The sequence below is a fragment of the Electrophorus electricus genome, chromosome 10 (genome assembly GCF_013358815.1).
Source record: "Electrophorus electricus isolate fEleEle1 chromosome 10, fEleEle1.pri, whole genome shotgun sequence".
In the NCBI taxonomy this organism is placed as follows: Eukaryota; Metazoa; Chordata; class Actinopteri; order Gymnotiformes; family Gymnotidae; genus Electrophorus; species Electrophorus electricus.
The window spans coordinates 8,243,147-8,266,815 of record NC_049544.1 but is presented as its reverse complement, the minus strand read 5'-3'; the positions used below and the strand labels follow the sequence as shown (position 1 = coordinate 8,266,815).

Here is a 23,669-nt window from a genome sequence, read left to right as displayed (position 1 = left end):
AGAATGACATAAGAATATTGTGCTCTTCAACTGTACTACAAATTCCAAGACCACATTTAATTTCCCCAAGATGCTTCAGATTAACCACCTATACTGAGTGCCTGGAGCAGATATGGGATAAGTGCTTTCCTCAAGGGTGTAATAGCATTTGCCATCAGCTGGGATCCAACCCAAAACACTCCCAGGCAAGTTTTCTCACTGTGGAACAACCTTGAGCCTGCAGTCTAGGCTTGCGTTCATCAGAAATGCACAGTATGACTTCTTGTTTACTAAAGCATGAGATGAATTCGCTGTGGGCCGAAGGCTCCAGCTGAGAGCGCGACACCTGAGTGGGCAGTGTAAAAGGAGAAGTTCAACGTGACTTGATGTGGGAGCCCTCAGACCCACTACCGTTGAAAGGCTCTCTAACGTGATATACTGCTCACTTGGGCTGCCAGATGTCTCAAGTAACCCAGCACCCTTCGAGGGGCATCAGAGAGAGAAAGGCAAGTATGCGGTTTGCTCCAGCTCATCACTAGCAATGCACAGTAGGGCTAAACAGCTGAGAGGCCATTAGCCTGGGAGCTGGGGCAGGCTGGGCTGAGCTATGTCCTACTTAGCTGTGTCCTGCACACTGTAAGAGCGATGACCTTTCACACTTTCCCAATCCCATGGTTAGCAGAGTGTAGCCCCTTGTATGTTTTTCTAGCATGACTCGTCTTAAGTGGCACCAGGGTTTTAAAGCAGCATGTCATTACACAATTCTCTCCACTTCCTTTACAAGTCTTCTTATATACAGCCAAAACCCAAGCAGTAACCTATGTGCTAATTAAAATTGCTTGTAGATATACCAATCTTATTCACCATGCAAAAAATGCTCTTACCTGCCAGTTGTGATAAGTGTTGATAAATAAAAGGTACTGAGACATTGGATCATGCCAATTTAAATGGCAGTTTTCATTCTGAGATGTGCATTACACAAGAGTATTCCAGCACTGCCCTTTCAGTTTCTCCTCACAAACATCATTTAACTTGGGGACATGCTTTGTAGTTAACACATCTTGCCAGCAAGTTTGAGAACTGCTATACATAATGAATAACTCGCATGCCCCAGAAAACAATATATGAACCTTAATGTAATGGCCAAAACGATTTATAGCCTTTTCAGATCTACTGACTAGCAAATCAATTCAGACTGAGGCCAGGCAATGAAAACAATTGTGCATCTGTCATTGTAATAGTTTAGACATTTATTTTCAGGGAAAAGGGTATCAGGTTTACCTGGCTTCAAGTACAGTGTACTGTGCACATAACTTGAGTACACAAAAGCTGTAAAATGAGTACATGATATGGTGATGATTAAAGGCACTGCTCAGACTAGGAGAAGCAAAGTTCATTTGCATAACAAATAAATATAGGCTGGCAAATGAAATACAAAAGTTGCAGTTTTCTTGTTGAAAACTGCAAAACTACTGAACTGCTACATGTTTACTATATCATGCATCATTTTTCTGATATTTTTAGTTCACTCAATCATAGCATGCACCGTGTCCAAAATCGCATTTCTACTCGTTCCAGTAATCTAAAATAGAACTATAGAAATGTTAGGTTGTCCAAAGCCATTCTGCACCTCATAGATAAGATTAAGTTGTCCTGAGACTATTCTGCACTTCAGAGATGATGCCCAGATGTTATACTACATGAAGTAATCAAACAGTAGACATTGTTAAGTCAAATCATTCCAACTGAATGGGGGCTGGAGAAAAATATGGTGCATATACATGAAATGGTTCTTAAACATGACCATAATTCTTAATAGCATAGTGTTTCATTTTTGTCCTTCATTTATGCCAAATTTATAAAAATGCGTTAAAATAGGATTCATACAATTTCATGATATGCATCAACATATATATACACACACAAATGTAGTCGAAAAACCGTGTTTCTCATGTTGGCCATAAAGAACTGAATTCTGAATGTTGAGAGGCCATGGGGCAACAAGGTGTTGCAGTGTGTCCAAATAGTTCCATAATCACTTAAATGTCACACTATTTAAGCCAGAACTGTATGTTCTACTGTACTCGATTTCAGATGCAGCGGAGTCTCTAAGGCAGTATTAATCAACCATTTATGCTTTCATTTAAAAAAAAAAACAACAACAAAAAAACCCAAACACCATACACACAGTTATAAATATGTTGGAGTATTTTTGGCTCGATCAGTTTGAACATCCTTTAACAACCCAATTAAAATCACTCTGAGACACTTTGTTCTAACATACAGTAAGGAAGTTGGGACCCAGAAGCTTGAGTTGTATGTCAGTGAAGTACACAGTCTGTAAAGAACATTGCCTTAAGTGCATATACAGGGTTCTGTAATGGTTGATTGTTCACTGTAAGTAAACACTTGGGGCAGGTTGTTCAGAGGATCCATATCTGCGCTGTCATAATCAGCAAGGGTGATGGCCTCTTTGCTTCTCGTCACTTATGGGCCTTCGGGATCTCTGTATCCTCCAGCATTTTCTGGAAAGAAGTAAAAACACAAAACATCCAAATGTTAATGCAGAGGCTTATATTTAGGACTGACTACAAACCAAAATCAAAGTAGCAAAGAGTTGCTGTTGTTGGTAACTGTATTTTATATTGCTTAATTGCGTGTTAGAGCAAAAACATCTTCCTTTTGTAAACATCCTGAAAGGACAGGCTTATATAGGAACAGCACTTTCCTCAATTCATGACTCTCAACCATCTGATCTTTATTTACACTTTAAGTGAGGGTGATGTGTACAAAGTGATATTAAAAGAATATATGACTTGCTATTTTTCTTTAAAAATGCAACCCTAAAGGGAACAGCTAAATCTTTAAAATCACATTAGGTCCCCCTAAAAAGAGGCAACCAATGCTTGTAATCCACACTGCATTGTAATTTATGAGGGAACAAAATCAATCAGGCCTAGAGACTTTAAAGAAGACTGAATTATTTTAAAATATACTTTTCCATTAAAACATTTTCCAGACTGATCTACCCTGAGCTACATTTAAATCAATTAATGGTGCTGCCTACAAACCAGAGTAAATTACATGTGAAAAAGTGTTATGTGCAATGAACTTTTCAAGCTAAAAGCAAGATCAATGTGGGCAGATGTGCTGACACTATGGTTTTTGCTGTGCCTTGTTCACTGAGTATGGGCTCTGGTTCTTGTAAAAGCATTGCAGTGGTGGGGACCACAAACAAGATTTGCCACCTTTGAAGAAAAAAAAAAAGTTAAGCCAATAACAAACCTGAATGCATCTTAATGTATTTTATTTTCTGGCAGATCCAATACCTGTTCCTTCAGGATGCTGATGAAGTCTAAATACATAAAAAACCCTCCATCTCAGGCTGACTTTCCATTAAACAAGATTTAATGTCAAATGTGCAAAGAAATACAGCAGTCATTCCATATAGACTCAGCCTTACTGGAGCAAATACTATGATTTCCATGGGAGACTGATATGCATGCTGGGATAATTGCTTGAACATGTTGGTATTGATTATGGGAGAAGGCTGGAACACAGAGCCTTAAATGCTTTTCAACATCAGCACAGAGTTTTGCTAAAACAGCTACCCTAAAGCTACCTTGAGTTTACCAACTAACACAAATCATTGTGCATTTACTGGCTGTTTGAGTCTGTGTGGGTGTGTGTGAACATACATTATTTGTAAGTGTGTATATGCATTTTGAATTAAATAAAAAGAATATAAAGGTTAAGGCAATTAATTTAGAAGTATTCAATGTTGCCTCCTTCGAACCAAATTATGAATCTTTTATCTAATGCTTTGATATGTGTAAGGCAGAAAAGACTGATCAGAATTGTACAGATACTTATCAAATAACTGAAACTCACTGAATGATTCTGAAGCTAACCACTCTTGAACATCAGCCCTTGGAGTATTCTGTTGTCATAAATGGTGCAAAGAGTGCTTTCGACACTTTTCCAGTTTCACGATTCATTCAGTTCTCTCGGTCTGTCAGGACAGCACCACTGCTTTTGTTTCTCATCTAAAAGGAAGCGAATAGCATGTCTGCAGCCCGAGGCCTGTCAGACAGTGTCAGACAGCTTGGCTGTCCCTCGTTTCTGTGCCACCCGAGGAAGGGACTACTGCGAGACGGAAGGACTTAAGCTTCCATATGTGCACAGTCACGCCCTGCTTCTTAAGTACGGGAATCGACACAGGACACGTGGTCTTGAATTTTTCATATGTTTCAGATTCAAAATCACCTCGAAACCAGTGTGAATCATGATGATGGTTCTATGTTGTTGCCCCGGGTGAGGATGTTTTTCTCTCTGTGAAAGATATGTGGTTACGATGTCTGCAGTTTCCATGAATCACTAAGCAAGAAGTAAAAAAGTTCCAGTCTCCATCCCGAAGCCCAAAGTCAAATAAACACAACACAAGCCATCTGGCTGAAAGGAGAAAGTATTACTGGGAATGTCATGGGTGATCTGCAATAGTGAACACTATTCCTGTGCTATTGTCCACTAAATGGATGAGTGCATTAGACACTATCAGCTTTCTTTCAGCACATATGGCAGTGAACACCCCGATTCTCTTTAACAACATCCTGATATGTAGAATATGAGATGATTTAACTGTTTTAGGTCATCGACATGCAGTGAGAAGAATTAGGAGCCATTTCACGATATAAGATTTCTCTTTGTTATAGATTTCTTATTTGATTTTTTTCAAATGTCATATCTATATGTTAGACTAAAACTCACCTTGAAACCAGTGTAAATCATGGTGATGGCTCTATGCTGTTGCCTTGGACAAGGATAACCTGGTTTAGCCTTTACCAGCAGTTTACAGTGTACATCATGCTATTTTTGTTATGTGTAAAAAACAGCACATTATTTGTGACTGGGTTGAGTTTGAACTATTAACTGACCTGTGAACACTATGGATCTCCAGTTTTATAGGAGGGTTCAAGAAAGCTTAGTTCTTCCAATCCAGTATCTTAATATTATTTTATCACCAGCCATACGGTTTTGTTCTCAGACAAACTGTCTCACAGGCATCAGAGTTGGGAACCAAGTACTGGCAACATGGCCTTTTCCTGGAGTTCACCTCCACAAGTACGTAGCAGGTAACTTTCCATTGCTGGATGCTAACAGGGGGTTTCCATTGCTCCTGTGAGTGAGTACTATTTTCAGCCTTCCCCTTGCTCAACATGGGAGAGGACCTTGCCCCGCCAACCCCCTCCAACAGAGATGACTGTCTCCACCACCACAAGCTGCTGAATACGTGGAAAAACAGCTGGACTCAGAAGCCACATGCTGCTGCTGCTCAGTGGCCAAATGCAAGAGAGGGGGCACCTGATCCCAGCTCATCTCTGCCAAGTTGGACCGCACCGATCAGGCGCCTACCCCTGGTCTTACAGGCCTCGCTCGCGCCCTCCGTTTAACACGCAGGTCAGGAAGAGGCTGCAGGTGCAAAGCACGTTTCAACGTTAACAACACTGCAACCACTTAAATGGAAGAAGGATGTTTTACAGTGCTCCGTGTTAGTGCTGTCAGAGCTAGTGTGTACCATGGCACTGACTTGGCAATATTTGAATTGGGCTTGAAGTGATGTTTGCACTTCTGAATGCTAACAAAAGCAGCCTGTGCTGCTGAGCCGATTAGCTTGTGTCCATCATCGTGATGAAGCTGATTCAGGGAAGACGCACCCAAAGCATTGGCAAAGGGCAGAGCTGCAGTCAGATCGAGTTTGTGGGAAAAGGAGGGCACTTTGAAAGCACAGAGGCTTACAAATATCACATCCTCAATCATCCTGAAACATGATCAATACAATCAATATGTACTTTACAACTTGCTACTCTCAGTTAAATGAAAATGAATGAAATGTAGGCACACTCCCTCCCTCATCACTATACATGTAATCAGGGGAGCATCCTCAACCATCACAGCAATTTCCCTTTGCCTCTTTTCAGCTCCTGAATGATACACAAAATGAAATGTTTTCATCATCTCTGCTGGGCACCATGTATAGTGCATCAGACCCTTTCACAGTTCCTATTTCATATTCTATTATTATTCTACCAACAGGGCATATTGCTTGTTCAGCATTTGTCCAAGAGGCGTGGGCTGTGAGTTCTAGTGAGTGTAAGTCACACCAAACAAGCGCACATCCATTAACTAGCCAAGACTCAGTACATCACATAGAAATATCACAGTGAAGCAGGGAAAGTACACTGTGAAACTTCACATAAATTATGCCAATAAAAATCTGAATTTAAATGTTATAATAGTATACTACTACTACTACTACTAATAATAATAATAATAATAATACCTCTATTGGTAATTTGTGGATTTGGGTTGTGTAATTAATGCGCTATGATTAATATTGTTAGGAATTCATTTTATTTATGGTATTACACATATCATGTAACTATGCGCCCATGAGCTAGCTTTGCTAGTGCTACTAAGTAAATAATTCGTTTGAACAGAAAAAAGCATTAACATCCTCACTAATTCAGTATGTTCACCTTTATTACAAGAGGCCACATTACCACACATCAGATGTTACCGGGGTGCCAAGAGGCTTAGGGCCTGCAGGCATGATTAGACTTCACAGCAGTAGTTCATGCCTGCTCATGGTTACTGGCAGTGCAGCCATGCCATATTATCAGAGCCACGAGACCAGACTTACCGACCAAAGCCTTGACTCTGCACAAAACCAAAGAGATCAAAAGCAGTCAGAGGATGCCCAGGGTTCAGGACTGGTGAGCCTAGCAGTGTTTTGGAGAATAATGTATTCTGCTTTCCTCTGTGTTCACTCTAAATCTTGAAAATATGATCACATTATGGCAGCAGAGGTTGAATTTATGATTGTTCATGCTCTGTAAATTTATGTTAATATGATGCATAGTAATTCTTGAGCTGAACACTGCATACAAACCATTATGACATAAAATATATTTTATGTATTGTTTTAGGAATATACTTGCACTGTACACAGGGAGAATTTTTGAGGTAAGAATATAGATGACACTTATTTTAGAGAAAAATCATCCTCGCAGAAAGTTATGTACATGTGCATGATTGTGTATGTGCATATCCATGTGTGTGCCTGTGTGTAAAACGGACCTACTTCTGCTGCATGCCATGTGATAAACACATGCCAAAATAGCTGAACCTCATTATCAAATATTTACTTTACACACACACACACACACACACACACACACACACACACACACACACACACACACACACACACACACAGAAAGGGCTATTGTATGTTTGCGGAATTTCAGATTAGTGTTCTCTCTGAATGCATTAGTGAGGAGAGTGATAACACAAGCTCTGTCTGATCTCCCAGGTTACAGCTGCCCCTGTGCAGCTAATGCAAACAAGACCTGCATTACCGCTTCACAGAGTGGACCAAGGCTCATGTGATGTTCACAGTCTCAACAGTGCATGCACCAATACATGCCCTGGAGGGAATCAGCATGTGGATGGTCAAGATTTCTCAGCCATTTGCAGGGTATACTGAGTTAGTACATGCATAAAAGGTGCTTACCTTTTTCTTCAGTGCTTCTAGGGACTCGAACTCCAGCTTGGCGAGCTTGATCTGAATGTGCTTAGGCACATCTGGAATAATGAATGCCAGGATGAACTTGAAGGCCAAGAGGACATGCTGAAATTGGGGACACAGCAGAAAACAGTCATCCAGCTCATCTGAACACACCCTCTCCCTCCCTGCTTCCTTACTGCCAGTGGGAGACAGCAAATGGAGCTGGTGTGCATGCTGCTTACACACTCCTGGCTACACAGCTTGGTCTTTTGTGGGTTGGGGTGTTCAGTGAGTGTTCACTGAGGAACTGACTAAACCTAAGCATTTGTATTTATGGCATTTGAATCCATTGTGTTTGTAGGCCTTCTGGGAATTAAAATATTGCTTTGACAGACTACTTTGGACCATACTTGCCCTGCTTGTTTCTAGAACACCAAAGTATTTTGGAGAAGTGAGAACAATGATGAAGTCCTTGTTAATTATTTTTAGATGCACACTTTTCATAATATGCACACAGGAAGTATCCCACATTTTTTAAAACATAGATGTGTTTGAAATTTATTTATTATGAAATGTATTATTAAGAAATAGCTTCAAACTCTGTGGATCACTGAAGAAAGATCACAACCAATTTGTATTAAAAAATGCTGGATTAGTGATTTACTGGGTCCATTTGAGTAACAATCATTGAACTCTCACCTTTCTCTCAACACACAAAAATGTACATTTACACACAACACATTTACTTGGCAGCAGATGAGTATCAGATATCAGGAGGGAGCATATTTCAGTCAGATTTAATGCCTGGCTGAGTGGGCTGATCTTTGGAGTGTGCTGGGTGATCAAAGCGCATGTAAGCGAGATGTGTGTGCCTGAGCACTCTGAAGGCAGTAGCACTGACAAGAGGTATATGTGTGTGTGTGGGGGGGGGGATATGACTGCCTCTGCTGTACCTACGTTCCAGACAAGGAAATTAAGCATTTCTAATGTATGCCTTGCTTATTTAAGCATTTGTGAGCAACAGTGTTTAACCGTGGATTAAAACGAATTTGAAATGTCCTTGAAATAGGCAGTGTGTGGCTCTGGTCCGTCCTAACATGCAAGATGGGCTACTGTGTTATGAAGTGTTAGAGTAGGGACTCGGTTGGCAGGTGAAGGAGAGAAAATAAAATCTACTATGCTGCACTTCATCTCAAAGATAAGAATGATATAGGTGGTAAGATTTATATTGGACTTTTCTATCAAATAAGTTATGTCACAGCAGGTTTGACCCAAATATCAGCAAGTGTTGCTGTGTAACACACCGATGTGCAAAGCTCTAATTTCATCTCCATCATAATAAAGCATTTCTCCATGTAAAGAAACAAACTCTCTCTATATTTTTTGTTATATTATTTTTGATTATTATGATTGGTTCACTGGTTCTGGGCATGACTCTGTGACCCTGTGTTACTGAGCCCCACTGCTGTAGATGCATCTCTGTTTGAACAGCACTGGGGCAAGGAAGAGAGGGGGAATGGGGTCAGGTCTGCTCCAACAAACACGGAGCACTTCGCTTCCAAGCCCCTCGCCCAATCATTTCTTTCAGCATTCTAAACTAAATGACAAAGGCTAGGCAGTAAGGATTATATTCAGTGACCCATACAAAAATGCCTACTAAGTATATTATCACATACATGAACTCCGAATATAGAACATTTCTAGGCATTTGCATTTACTCATACAATGTTATAATGTGCATTAGTATAGTGAGAAAGATTTCTCCAATTAATTCACCAATTAAACCTTGATATGGGCAAAACCTGACAGGAGTAACCATTGAATTCTAAACAATACATGATGGCCAATACAACATTATTGATTCTGTAGTGTTAATCGCTACACAGTGATTTCACAATATTTAAATATCTGAAATGCCTAACAATATGAATCACATACTGTGATAACTGGATAATTAACTGGATAGATCGTAAAGATTGACCCAACAATCCAGTATGAATTTGCATGCCTTCTGTCTCTGGCTCGGATAGTTAAACACACAGACATATATAGGTCTAACATACATGACTTGGGAGGAGACTAATGTGGTGCTGGTGTTGTCCCAAATCCAGAAAGGCTCTTTAAGGGAAGTAGAGTGGAGCTGAGTGGCATGGAGTCCATAATGAAGAGGAACAAAAAGGGATGCTGAGTTTGGAGTAATCAGAGTCTGAGAGGAGGCTGATGTGAAAGTTGTTGGCTCCAATGCTCAAATCACATTTGTGCTTAGACAAACTACCACCTAATGATCTTTTGCTGGAAGGCAATGTGGCCCCAAACTAGAAACTACAACGATTCAGCAATTCCCAATGCTAATATTTTACATTATAGAGTTATTACATTCCAGCATGTGGAAGATTATAGGGCGTAAATTGCAGATTTTTTGTTGCTTTGCCCTGGAAGCAATGTTCTCTCTGCAATTTGTCTCAACAAAACAAATATAACAAAACATCCTTTCCCTCAGTCTAAATGGATTTTGTGTTAATTTATAGCCATTCACCTGAGAGGAGCCTTCAGACACAGATAGATATTTTTATTGATATTTACATGTTAATGTGCTCTGGGTACAGCCTCTGCTTGATAAGAGGGCTCTGGGACTTTTAGACCACTACTTGCTTGTCTCTATCAGTTTCAGTCTTGTTGTCAAAATGAGTTGGTCAGTTCAGGTGAAGTTTTGGGTTATAGCCTTAGGTGTGAATTGTAGCAGTGGGACTAAAACTGAAAAATTAAATGTGACTCCACAGCACTACACAGAATTCAGAGACTGCTATGTTTTCGTTTTCACAGAACAAGGGCTCTGCGACAGAATTCCTGATGCCACCATTTACCGGGATGGACTTACTTCGTTGCGTGCCCACAGGAATAGAGCTCGGTCCAGTAAAGCTTGAGGAAGGGGACTGTGTGTTCACATCAACACAAAGTGGTGCAAGAACTCTATGCTAGTCTCCAAGTACTGTTTACCACTGGTGGACTTGAGACTGTCAGATGCAGACCATTTTTCATGACTATATCAGCAAGGGCACTGATGACATTACTATCTGCAAGACCATAACTATATACCCCTAACAGGAGCCATAGATAACTGCTGAGCTCTATGTGCTGCTGAGGACTTCTGACTCAGCCTTCAGAGCAGGTGAAAGAAGGGTCAAGACATACCATGCCATCAGGGAGGCAAAGCGTGCGCATGCTCAGACAATCTATAGGCACTTCAAGGACACCCACAGCATGTGTCATTCAGGCCAGCTACAGGACATCAACTGTCTGTGACAGTGATGCCTCCATTCCAGTTGTGCTAAATGACTTCTACATACAGTTTGAAGCACAGAACAACATCACGGTGATAAAGACCACCCTTTCTCCCAATGATCAGGTGCTGTGTCTCACCACAGCAAGGAAAACTCTGCAGTGTTAACCCAAGAAGGCTGCTGGACCAAAAAACATTCCTGGCTGAGTGCCTAGAGGATGTGCACACCAGCTGGCGAATGTTCTCACAGACATCTTCAACATCCTGCTGGGCAGCACCATCATCCTATCATGCTTCAAGGCCGCTACCATGGTCCCTGTGCCAAAGACGTCTTCCTATTGACTAGGCTACCATTGCCCCATTTAGCTACAAACGTACTGGGGTAGCTGCTAACATGATGGTGCAAAGTCACCAACCTGTCCCTGAATGTGGACAAAACAAAAGAGATGGAAGTTTACTTCAGGAAAGTATGAGGTCATCACTCTTTGCTCAACAGCTTCTCTGTGAAAATCTTCAGGAGCACAAAGTTTCTTGGTGTTCACCTACTGTAGAACCTGACCTGGTCTCTCATCACCAGCTCCTCAGCTAAGAAAGGCCAGCAGCAACTCCTATTTCCTAAGGAGGCTGAGGAAAGATACCCCCCCCACACACACTATCATCACCACATTCTACAGGGGGGGCTATAGAGAGCATCCTGAGCAGCTGTACCATTGCCCGGTTTGGCAATTCCACTATCTTGGACCATAAGACCCTGTAGCAAATAGTGAGAACAGCTGAGCAGATCATTGGGTTCTCTGTCCCCTCCATCATGGACACTTACACCACATGCTGCATGTGCAACGCCTTGTAGATTATGCCACACCGTTTACATTAACTCTTTTTTCTCCTTTAGTACCTTTGCTCAGATGGCAGGATTTGGGCCCTTATAACCAGACTGTGCAACAGTTTCTTCCCCTAAGCCATCAGACTCAACTACCAGAGACTGACCAGACACACACACACACACACACACACACTTGCTAACATTATCTTACTTCTCCACTTCTTCTGCACATCTCCCAATTAATCATCTCATTTACATTAGCAGAAGAAGAGAGAGAGGTGGAGTGAGAGGGAGAAGGAGACGAAAGGGGAGAGCCAATGAATGCAGAGGGTGGGGGGGCAGAGCAAGGCAGTTATGCTCTTGCAAGATATCAAGTTTGGAGAGTCGTGTGAGAACACGCTCATACACACACATACTCTCACACACGCGCGCTCACACACACACACGCTCACTCACACACACACACACGCTCACACACACACACACACACGCTCACACACACACACACGCGCTCACACTTGCTAACATCATCTTACTTCTACACTTCTGCACATCCCAATTAAGTTCTGTTGTTAGAAAACTGTTTAAATATATTAGAATACAATATTTAAAGAATACTGAACTCACACCCTTTCACATTTAAACAATGTCTGCTGCTAATGTCAACGTTCATATAAGCATATAAGCTAAATACTTAGATATCCATCATAGCATAGTACATCTTTTGCACATTTACATTTTTTTCCATTTAGCAGATGCTTTTATCCAAAGCAACTTACAATAACTTACATGTAATCATGTAAATTGAGCAATTGCAGGTTAAGTGCCTTGCTCAGGAACCCAACAGTGGTGACCTGGCAAAGGTGGAGCTTTTGATTACTAGTCCAGTAATTTAATTGCTGAGCTACTGCTGCCCCCTTATCCTGTATTACTGGTCCTGATTTCATGTATATAGTTGTATGCATTAGTGGTCATTTGAGTTCCACTATTGTCCTGGAGGAACATTATTTCATTTAATGTTTAATGACAATCAGAAACCTCTTGGCTCTTTCGAATGTGGATGTTTCCAGTCAACCAGAATGTCAGTGTGAATTTGTGGGTGTCAGTATATGTGTTCAATGTACTACAGCTATTAAGGGTTATTAAGATGCTGAGTTTATCTGGCCTGCTGCATTTCAGCATTACAGACAACATGTACATTTTCATGTGTGTTCCTATAGAAATACAGGGGTCTTGCTTCATTGCACTTTATTTACTACTGTATTAGTGCCTTACCAAATTCATTTTAGTTATTTCAGTCAATATGCAAATATGCTGAGAGAAGGATGGTGGATTTAATCAGTAATGAACTGCCTGTCCTGTATGCTGCATGTCACTATGACAATGTGCACTCTGTGAATGCTAACAGAGATGTCCTTGTTTATTTTTGTATGTTCACAATAGAAAGGAAAACTCTTCCTACATTCATATTCATAGTGCATTCTCAGAAACGCCTTTCTTATCTAGTGAGACAACATAGTATTACCATTTGCATCCAAGTCCAGATCTGGATACCTACTTTTTTTAATTCTGGATGGTTGCTTCATATACATGATCCAAGATTGCCAATAGAATTGAACAGAATATATGACAGGCAGCTGTCAGTATGTTTCCAGTCTGTCATTTTCCATCATCTCATTTACATTAGCAGAAGAAGAGAGAGAGGTGGAGTGAGAGGGAGAAGGAGACGAAGGGGGAGAGCCAATGAATGCAGAGGGTGGGGGGGGGCAGAGCAAGGCAGTTATGCTCTTGCAAGATATCAAGTTTGGAGAGTCGTGTGAGAATACAGCGACTCCAGTCACAAAGTCTTATTAAAGCGTGCCTCTGTGTTAAACATGTAACACGCATACACATACATACACACATTCACTTAGATATTCTGGTTCACTTTTCAACTTGGGTCACTGACATGGAAACAGCCACAGCCTAATCAGATTATCTGAAAACCAGATTTGCTGATTAAAATAACCTCTTTATTTTATTTTTAAGATCACCATACAACAAAAGCTACCAGGATGGGTCAATAGAGATTTTACAGCTGAAAAAAAAAGGATTTTAAAATAAATTTTTAAAGGTTTTTTAAAAAAAATATTCCTTACCTGCCACATAAGCCTGCTAAATATCAACAAAGCCCATTTATTTCACTACAAAGCATAAAATACACAAGAACAATAACTAACTAATTACATAAACAGACATTGCTGGATTATTCTTAATCATCTTTGTTCCACACCTGTTTTGTTATGAATGTGGATGGGCCAACATGATTCTACCTTGTTCCGTTTTCTTTCTGAAAGACCAAGCTTTGCCTCACTGCCATCAAGGCTTTCAATTAGTTCTGATCCTCAACCCTCTACTGTCGCCGTGGCTACACTGTTGCCTGGTTACTGCTCTCTGAGGCATGCCATCGAGTAATTACCTGCGTATCAAATGGCCCAAAAATAGACAACATTTTTGGCTCCAAGAAATATCAGGGGTGACATACATATTTCTCTAAAAGGGATGAGTGCACTTAAGTTTTTCTTCTTCTTCCAAGTTAGACAAGTGAATAACCAAATTCACTTTTGCCTGTAGTACAACAAAAATTTGTTCATGCTACTACAGGTCAAAAATACAAGTTAATATTTCGCAGCATACTGTAACAGCAGGTCTGATTATGCATCATGCTCTAACAGTACACCTTATCTGCAGTGTACCACAGTAGACTACACTGCGCCTTATTGGGGAGTCTTTGCAGAGAATCCAAGGCACACCCATCGGCTTAGAATACTGATCAACTGATGTGTTTTATTCCCCCTCAGCTCCCTTAATGGACTAAGAGAGACAACAGAGACAGACTGAGGCAGCGAGAGCGGCGGATAACTGAGAGAGAACGTGCCCCTGATGCTCAATGAGTGGGTGAATCATTACACACACATACACACGCACACACATACACGCGCACAGAGCATAATGGCTTGTTCTGCATCATACAGACTTTTTGATCTGTGCATCATAAGCCCCCTGTGTTTACATGCAGCATGACTTGATGATCAGAGAATCTCAGTTGTGTGGCATGACGCCTTTCACAGAGCTGCCCAAGACTGTGACATTAGCCAGGACTGGAGCTTGTGTTCTGGATGAGGCACTTGGTGTGTGTGTGTGTGAGTGAGTGTGAGTGTCACAGGAAGCTGCAAGGGACCTCAACCTGCAGATATCTGACCTGCAAGCCTGATTAGGGAGGGGAATACTGGGTTAGACTGGAACTCTGAGCATTGCTTCATACAGCTGGAGATGAACAGGGTAACCCTTACAGGTTAAAAAGCTTATTTTTCAAAGGGCCTTTTACACTCTCTCTGAGTTAAAGTGCAGCATACCACAATGCAGCAGAATGAGGGCAGAGCACAATACTGAGATTTCTAAAGGTAAAAGCAGAGTCCTAGGGGACCACACATATTTTCTGGCTCTAATCCTAAACAAAAGAACATGTAGCACCAAGTAGCAGTGTACTACCTGTGATTATCTATTGATTGTCTTAATCATCTGAACAAATGATGTGAACTGAAATACATAAAGCACAGATTACATTTGTGCAAATTTACTCAATTACTCATTTAGCATTAAGCAGGGATTCACATTCGCTACAATTCACAAACCACATTAAAATGTGGTTAGATAATTCAATGTGTTGTGCCTTGAATCCAGTGACAGTTATTTATGTCTTCTGTAAACAAACAACCAGAAATGTTAAGAAAGTGGCGTGGACAAAATGTCTGTCTCAGAGCAGTACTCACATTCACCCTAGTTCTGTTATGTTACACTTCTACTGTGCACTAATCAGTGTGACCTGATTGAGACTCCAGTGATTACTGCAAAGCCTAATTATAGAAAATAAGAAACGACACATTGACCTCCCTCCAAAATTCATGCAAAAATGCAGCTCATATCAGGAATAACATTTTCCCTGAAAACTGTACATGTGGCAAAGCTAGGCTAGATGTCTTTAATTCTGCTAACACATGTGGACTAGGATTCTGTAGAAACACACAGACACTGTCCAAATCTCTAGCACCTGTATTATCTTAGTCCAACAAGTTTACTAGGCACAAGTCACTCACAGTCTTCGGTCAGATCTAATAGCCCTTCAGATGCAACAGGAAAACAGCTCAGTAGCACCACCTGATGGTATGATGGATTCTCTGAGTTAACATAGAGGAGAGGAGAGGAGAGGAGAGATTACCTCTATAGCCACCACAGTAAGAATAAGCTGTGTATCTGCTTCAGGGAAGTAGGCCTTCACTTGCGGAGACAAACCAATCAAAGCACAGTTGGTCACCACAGCGATTGCACTCATTGTCTCAAATGCCAGCTGGAGGAGTGAGTGAGAAGAGGAAAAAACACTGCAGTTCAGAATTTTAGCACTGAATATAAATTTATCATCGCCCTCCTCAGAATTCACCAGTTCAGTCTGTGTTGTCTTGACACATCTGAGCTCCAGGATTAAATTACTTCATGCTACACGAGAATAAAACAAAGTACACTCTACAATATGTTCAGTTCTCTGGCTATTTGGTTATCTTAAAAAGAGTTAACATTACATAACAATTATAGTTAACCTATCAGGCTGCAAAATCAAAGGAATAATGTGCCTGGCCTTGTAAAGGATCCTGTTTTGTACTCTTTAAAAAGATCATGCACAGAAGAGCTCAGGATTGGTTCCTCTGGGCATAAAAGAGTTCTTTATTCCCCCATCCTAAAATGGCACTTGAGTGTGACATATCTTTTTAGGAGATGTGTCACACTCTATTGAGGCATATAAGAACAGCCAGACTAGAACTGTGAGGGCCACATCACTGCCCGTGGTCCCCAGCCACCCCTCACCTGCCACACTCCTATGTCAGATGCAGGCTCAGAGAAGGGCCGCTTGTACACATGACACATCTTGAAGGCATCTGAGTAGACCTCCGTCATGTTGTTAAGTATGACGAGCAGAGCAGCCAGGGGGTAGACACAGGAGAAGAGGCTGACATAGCCAAACAGCAGGAACTGCTCCAGGTAGTCATCAAACGTGCCCTGATGATCAAACACGCAGCAAAAACATATGGGCCCAAGGCAAAACTGCACCTGCCACCCCCAAGCCAATTCACTTTTGTCAGCAGGATGTATGTTTTAAAACCCAATCATCCTTCAAAATATTTCAGCATAACGCAATTTTGATCATTATACATTTATATTTACATGTCCATACGAATATACAAATACACAATGAGAAAGGCACATATGGAGAAAGGCAAATGATAAGCATGTTTGTACTTAATACAGGCCAATACAAAAAAAATTCCAACAAGGAGTGCATATCCCAGGTGCCTTCTACAAGAAATGAGCAGTTATGTCCTTCAATAAAACATACCATATTTCTAATACAGAAATTTGCTCCTTAACAGTACTGTTAATTTGCTCCTTTTCTGGGACTTTGATTGAGATCAAAAGCCAAATGGGGCACCTCTTTGAGATGTTTCCGTGTAAACAAAGTCAGAACCCAAGAGCTCTGTGGCTCACCAAATAGGTGTTCATGTCACTCTCCAGCTGAACCTGCACCACCAGGGGGAGCTCTTTATCCCCCAATATCCTCCTCACTTTCTTATGGACCTTCTTATTACGCCTCCTCTGCAGCCAGTAAGGCAGGAATGCCTCCATCACTTGATTTAGGATTTGAGAGGTGATGAGCAGAGTAGCAAGGCTCTGCAAGGCAAAACAAAACAAATTCCTTCAATGGCTGTTTATTGTAGGGGATGATTTAGCATGCACTATGAGCAGAAGGGTCACATTAGAAGGGCTGGTTTACCTTTTCTTACACCGAGAACCCTTTACCCACATAGAAAACTATCCAGAAAACCAATTAAATTCTCTTTAACTATATATTTACTATATAGGACACCCAACACCCAAAAGGTGCCAGTAGCATCAATAATGAATGAATGGTATCTCAAGATGCTCTTACCATCCAGTTAAATTTCATACTTATGAGTATTAGGGAGTCAGCAAAACCCTTAATTTTATTTAATAATAAACAAACGAATAAAATTTACAGTTATTATTGCTGTGATTAATCTTTTCCAAGCTTATTATTTACTTACATGTCTAAGGAGCATCATATCTTGCATTACAAAGGCAATATAGAACAAAGAGGCAAAGCAGTTGACAAAGTTGAACTGTAAACAAACAAACACAAACAAATAAAACACATAACCGATCGATCAATTGACCAATAAATAAATCCTCACCTATTTTTGTAAGCTATTGTAAGCAATGACCAAAATCATTAATAACTATTATGAAGAGCTGGAGACACAAAACAGGAAATTCAACGCAACAACAGATCCAAAAAATAAAGGAACTGCTAACTTACCACTAACACTTTAAGCACCAGGTGATTCTGAAAGGATGATTCTAGCCTGTGATTTTCTAAACAATGCAAAGAAGAGCGAGAATTTACAACTCAACTGATCGTACTCATACTTAGAGCAGTGTAAATATTAGAATTAAAGCTAGTCTGTGTAGAATTTGAAACACAAATCCCCATGTGTAACAAACTGAATTAGGAGTTTCCAAAACAAAAAACACCCCCGTATCACCACCATAAGTGGATCCAAATTTGATAACAGACAGCATGGTACACCTTGGTTTTTTTTGCTACTTACTCTTGCATCAGGCAGCTACAACTCTATAACCCTTCAGATTTATAGCCAAAGAAGAGACTGGGTTTGGATTTTGCCAAGTCATAGCCCAAAAAACTACTCAGAGCTAGTGACTATGGAGGTCACTGAAGTACAGCCTTAACTCACAGTGATAAAACCAGCTTGATATGACACATTATTTAAAAGGTGGATAAAGTGTGGGCATATAGGAATGCACATGGTCAGCAACAGTACTCAGATAGGACATTCAATGATGCTCAGTTGGTAGTTGGATTGTGTGCCAAGAAAACAATCCCCACAACATAACATTAACAATGCATTACACCACAATGAGCTTAATCTGTTGACACATGGCAGTCCATAGATCCATGGATTTATGTTGCTTATTCCAAATTCTGACCCAATATCAAATTTTGAACATTTATAGCAGAAACCGAGATTCATCAAACAAAAATTTTCCAATTATCTACTGTCTGGTTTCAGTGAGCTTGTGCCCACTAGAGATTCCTGTTCTTGGCTGAGTCGTGGAACATGATGTGGTCTCCTGCTGTTACTGCCTTTCTGCTCACCACAGTTGTAAAGAGTAGCTATCTATGTTACCTTCCTGTCCATTCAAACCAGTTGGCCATTCTCGTTTAACCTCTCTCATCAACAAGGTGTTTCTGCTCATAAAAGTACCGCTCACTGGATGTTTTTTTTGTGCCCCATTTTGTGAAAAATCTAGAGACTGTTGTCTGTGAAAATCCCATGTTGATCAGCAGTTCGTAAATACTCAAATCCAGTATTGAGTATGAGTATTTGTACTAACAACCATGCCATGGTAAGGGTCACTCAGATCACATTTCATCTCTATTGGGATATTTGATGTGAACATTTAATAAAGCCCCTGACCCATGTCTGCATGACTGATGGCACATGATTGGTTGATTGGTAGCTGATGCTAATTATTTCTGCACACTCACCCCAGTTAGTGAGAATCTCAGCTGCATAGCGGTACAGCAGGTTCATGAACTCAATGACCACTGCATAGATGATGCTTGGGATGAAGAGCAGGACACCTGTCCAGAAGTTTGGGTCTTCATAATAAATACTCAGTGCCCAGCTCTCCATGTCAAAGTAGATCATCATCACATAGAGAGACAGGTACAGGCACAGCAGCACAAAGGGAACAGACACCAGGTATATCCTCAGCTGCCGTCTACGGAAGGAGTTGCCAGAAACCAGTCTCAAATATATAAATTGATTCCACATTGAACTTTAAGCCAAACATTTTTAAATAATTTGTTCCAATCTGTCATACATTTATAAACTTCTAAACAATTTTTGAAGACAAACTTCAGCTGTTATCAACTAACATCTGGGTGTACATCCCAATGTTAAATGTTAAAAGGTTTACTGTCTTCTAGGCTTACAAAAACTATCATGCAGGATATGGTTCTCATATGTCCTTTATTCCACAGTTAGCATATACTTACTTAGTGCTGGGATAGACGGGCTCTTCACGGCCTGTTACTGGATTGAGGCCCAGTACCCCATGGAATCCTGGCCGTGGCTCTTCAAAGGCCTTCTTGCGGCTCAGTGTCCCCCACCCATAGGCCAGCTGTGCGCTGTGTCGCTTCCACAGCTCCAGGAAGACGGTGGACCACATCAGGTTGAAGACAGCAAACAGAACATACCTGTCGTAGTCCTCCCAAGCAAAGAGGTAGTAGGGGATGCCAATGAGGGCCATTGGCACCAAGGCAAATGTGAAGAATTCCAGAAAACGAAAATAGAGTGCCAGGCCTTCACCAAAGTAGTGTCTAATATTATCTGGATCGTTAAGAACACAAAAAACAACTTTAGGTTACCTTTTGGTTTGTTGGGTGAAGGGATAATAAGTATAAGGAGAGTCTTGGCTATAAGAAGCTAGAGCACTCTGTATAGGTTTAACTGAGCTTTGTAGGATAACAAATACTGCCCTCTTTCCAGAGAATGTTGTTAAAGAACTACAGCCATTAAACAGCAGAGCTCCATAATATTTATAGTGTCCGTTAATGGACACTAATCTCACAAAGGAATGAACATGCATCAAGTATGGAAATATTACTTTGAAAACTATTATGCAACTGTGAAATTCCTGTATAATAAATTTTTAACAGAAATTTAAATCATAGAAAGATTGATATAGTGGATGAGCTGTCAGGTTTAAAGTTCACCCGCCACATGCGCCAAATGACTGCCTCACCCAATGGCTGAGCAGACAGTTTGATGTTTCGATACCAAGAGAATGATAGCCTCTTCAACTCCTCTTTATCATGAAGGGGGAAATACTGCACTAGAATCCCCTTGGACTGCAACCTACGGACTGGAACATGTAAAATTGAAAATTTAAATAATAAAGTATATCATTGATATGTCCAAAGAAAGAAATATTTAAAATAAAAAATAATCAAGACAAATAGACAAGGTCTTTAAAATGTTATACATCCCATATTAACCTTTCACAAACATATTTAATGTAATTGATGTTTCAGCAAAAATTCAGAGTACTCTTTAGAGTAGACTTACTGACAGACTTTCCAGGATATAGCTTTACTTTGGGGTAGCCTGGAACATGTGCCTCGCTCTTTGCCCTTAGCGTGTCCAGCTCATATTTGATTATGTACTGGCATTCTGCAATGTTGAGGAAGCCATCTCCATCCCCTGACATAGCATCAACAAGAAACATTGGTTATCTTTACTACTGCGTCCACACCCTACTGGATTTAAACAAGACAACAAAAGCAAATAGCTCTCTTTCTTTTTCAGTGATATAAGTATCTGAATTCAAAATGTTCTGTTTGGTAAAATGGCACTGTAACCTTTAGCACATATTTAAAATCATATGCAAATCATGTATGTTCACACACGCCAAGTCTTCCATCTTCCAGAAGCAGTGACCCATACACTGTAACAGGTGACTGTGTCAGCTGTGCCCAAGAGAACTCTGTACCTTGGAAGTCTTTGAAACTCTCCCTGTTGGAAAATGTAAATCCCCGCATGGTGCCGTCATTGAACTCCTTGAATAGCCCCACCTCCTCTGCTCCCGCCAGGAGCCTCGGCCAGGTGGATCCCACAAGGAAGATATTAGGTTTGCCCTTCTGCTCCTCCTGTCCACCACCCAGCACCTGCTCCACCAGCAGCTCAGCTCCTACATGGAACAACAGGGAGAAGCAACAAGTCAGCAAAGAGCCTAACAAATCATCCGTCTTTCAGAAATCTATCCTGAAATACATTATCACTAACATAGTGAACAAGTATAATACATTAATATGGACATCGATGTCCGTCATCTGTCTGACCTATGCTGAAATGGGACTTCATTAGGGCACAAATAGGCCAAATGTATTTGTGATATAAATGTATTTATGACAAATACAAACAAGTGTTATTGATGCACATTGATTTCCTTACCTCTATAGAACCTATTTTAAAATTTGCATTTTGTGTGTTGGCAAAACTTGAACTAGTGATAATGACTCAGTTTTGCACTGCTTTATTACATGTTTCAGGTTTCATTACAGAGAGATTAAGAATTTAAAGCACACAATTCAGTTCCATTCTGGAACAGGCTGACTTCATTTTGGCAATACCTGCCTAACCAGCAAAGTTAAACCAAACTGGTACATGCATTTGACTTGCTATACCTGTAAAAGTCTTCCTGTTTCTATCAAAGGATTGGTACTATGACAACAACCCAAGGCTCCCATAAGATCCTTCACTCCTTCTGCCTAAGGCAATGTCTGTCACCTGCTAGCCCTGTGCTGATCTGATTTGGAGATATTTATCAACACACAATTTAAGATACATTGATAGAGTATCATGTTTTCTTCAAAAAGGGTGTTAAATAGATCAACACTTTCAACCAAACAGCTTATTTAACCAAAGACGTATAATCAAAAAGCAGTGTGACAGAACCACAAACCAAAAGTAGAGTCTTACATCCAATATAAAGCAGGTTTTTAAACATACAGAATATTCTGTCAACCTCCAAGCTCCATCATGTGGGGATCTTACCTCCATTTTGCTGCTTGTCTGTTATTCTGTTCAGTAACCAAGTGATGGTCTCAGCTTCAGTGTTCTGAGCCAGCTCCAGCACCACCAGGGGGGCAAACAAAGGACCACCATTGTCATAGTCTGACAAGTTGTTTTGCATGTTCCCCAATCCCTGTGAAAGATACAAACAAGTGGGACAAACAAGAAAATACATACATAAACAGAAAACATTAGGTGTGAAATCTCTCCAGATATGAGTACATAGCTTAGATCACTACCAGGTACAAATTTACGTTGATCGACCTTATTTGAACAAATGACCCATTCAGCTGCAAAGAGACAACACAACTTGCACTCATGCAAATATGCTGCACTGCACTTCAGCTTCCGTATAATTGTATAGTTCACCTGAATACCTGTTTCATCCTGTTTGAGGAATTAGCTTTACAAAAACGTTGTTTTTGTAGTAACAGTAAACCATGAAGGCTATATAATTGCACTACATATAAGAAATATAACACTTACATGCCAAACAACCATTCGGACGACTCCGAACTTGTTAAATAAAATTGTACGAAAAGGTGTGGCGGCCGTGGACAGTACAGCATAATACAATAAATATAAACACTAAATTGATCATGCAATGCGAGTGATTACGTTGGAGAGCTATTTGTTAAGATAAATAAATAGCACCAATACCTATCATATATATATATATATATATATATATATATATATATATATATATATATATATATATATATATAAGGGGACATTTTCTAAGTTAAACATTTTGGTTGTCCGAAATAGATTTTCGACCTAAAATTTGGCTGCATAAATCGCAAATACTGTAACTAAACACAGATATCGTGGGGCGTGGCAGGAATGTTTATAAAGACAAAACCACGAGATTTGCTAAACATTATATCGGAAAGGCGTAGTTCTATAAACATGGAAGTACAATTTTGCAAATAAATAAGATTAAATAAATGTGTCGTTTTAAAGGAAAATGGGTCCAAGGCCTGAAAGGTCTGTATATATAAGCGTAACTAGCTAGCTAGGTTAGCTAACCTAGCTATCTTAAGAGCTACTTACAGTAATCCGGTTGCACAGCAGCACTTCGGGGCACCTAGGGTTAGCTAGCTACTATCACCACCCTTTCTTGTGTCATTTATTATATTTTTTATTTAGAAAAAAAAATACTGACTCGATGTCTGTTTCTTTCTGCTGTGCAGAAACGGAAATGCAGCTGTATCCCGACTTTAGTTCCTCCACGTCGTCAACCTGACA

The 23,669-nt window shown here is 40.4% G+C and overlaps 1 protein-coding gene across 3 annotated transcripts; it reads right to left on the bottom strand.

Moving 5' to 3' along the window:
* Positions 1-1,208: 1,208 nt before the first annotated feature.
* On the bottom strand, positions 1,209-23,665 carry ano10a (anoctamin 10a). Of its 3 annotated transcripts, none has more exons than XM_027015188.2 (15): positions 23,587-23,665; positions 22,401-22,551; positions 21,337-21,534; positions 20,913-21,047; positions 20,590-20,709; positions 19,841-20,174; positions 19,328-19,563; positions 18,077-18,132; positions 17,805-17,879; positions 17,227-17,409; positions 16,549-16,740; positions 15,908-16,036; positions 7,553-7,669; positions 6,680-6,696; positions 1,209-2,504 (listed from the first exon to the last, which is right to left on the bottom strand). In XM_027015188.2, exons 2-15 carry the CDS (start codon positions 22,537-22,539, stop codon positions 2,432-2,434), a joined length of 2,004 nt encoding a protein of 667 aa, XP_026870989.2. In that variant the 5' UTR covers positions 22,540-22,551; positions 23,587-23,665; the 3' UTR covers positions 1,209-2,431. The 3 variants fall into 3 exon arrangements, with proteins under 3 accessions (XP_026870989.2, XP_026870979.2, XP_026870998.2); XM_027015178.2 differs by having other exon boundaries at positions 23,475-23,651; XM_027015197.2 differs by lacking the exon at positions 6,680-6,696 and having other exon boundaries at positions 23,475-23,650.
* Between the last annotated feature and the right edge of the window lie 4 nt (positions 23,666-23,669).

Coding starts and splice junctions, on each gene's coding strand:
- ano10a (XM_027015188.2), bottom strand. CDS start 22,539: ATGCAAAACAACTTGTCAGACTATGACAATGGTGGTCCTTTGTTTGCC. Junction 19,564..19,840: donor CCCGTCTATCCCAGCACTAA/GTAAGTATATGC, acceptor CTCCTTCCGTAG/ACGGCAGCTGAGGATATACC. Junction 17,880..18,076: donor TGGTGCTTAAAGTGTTAGTG/GTAAGTTAGCAG, acceptor GTTTGTTTACAG/TTCAACTTTGTCAACTGCTT.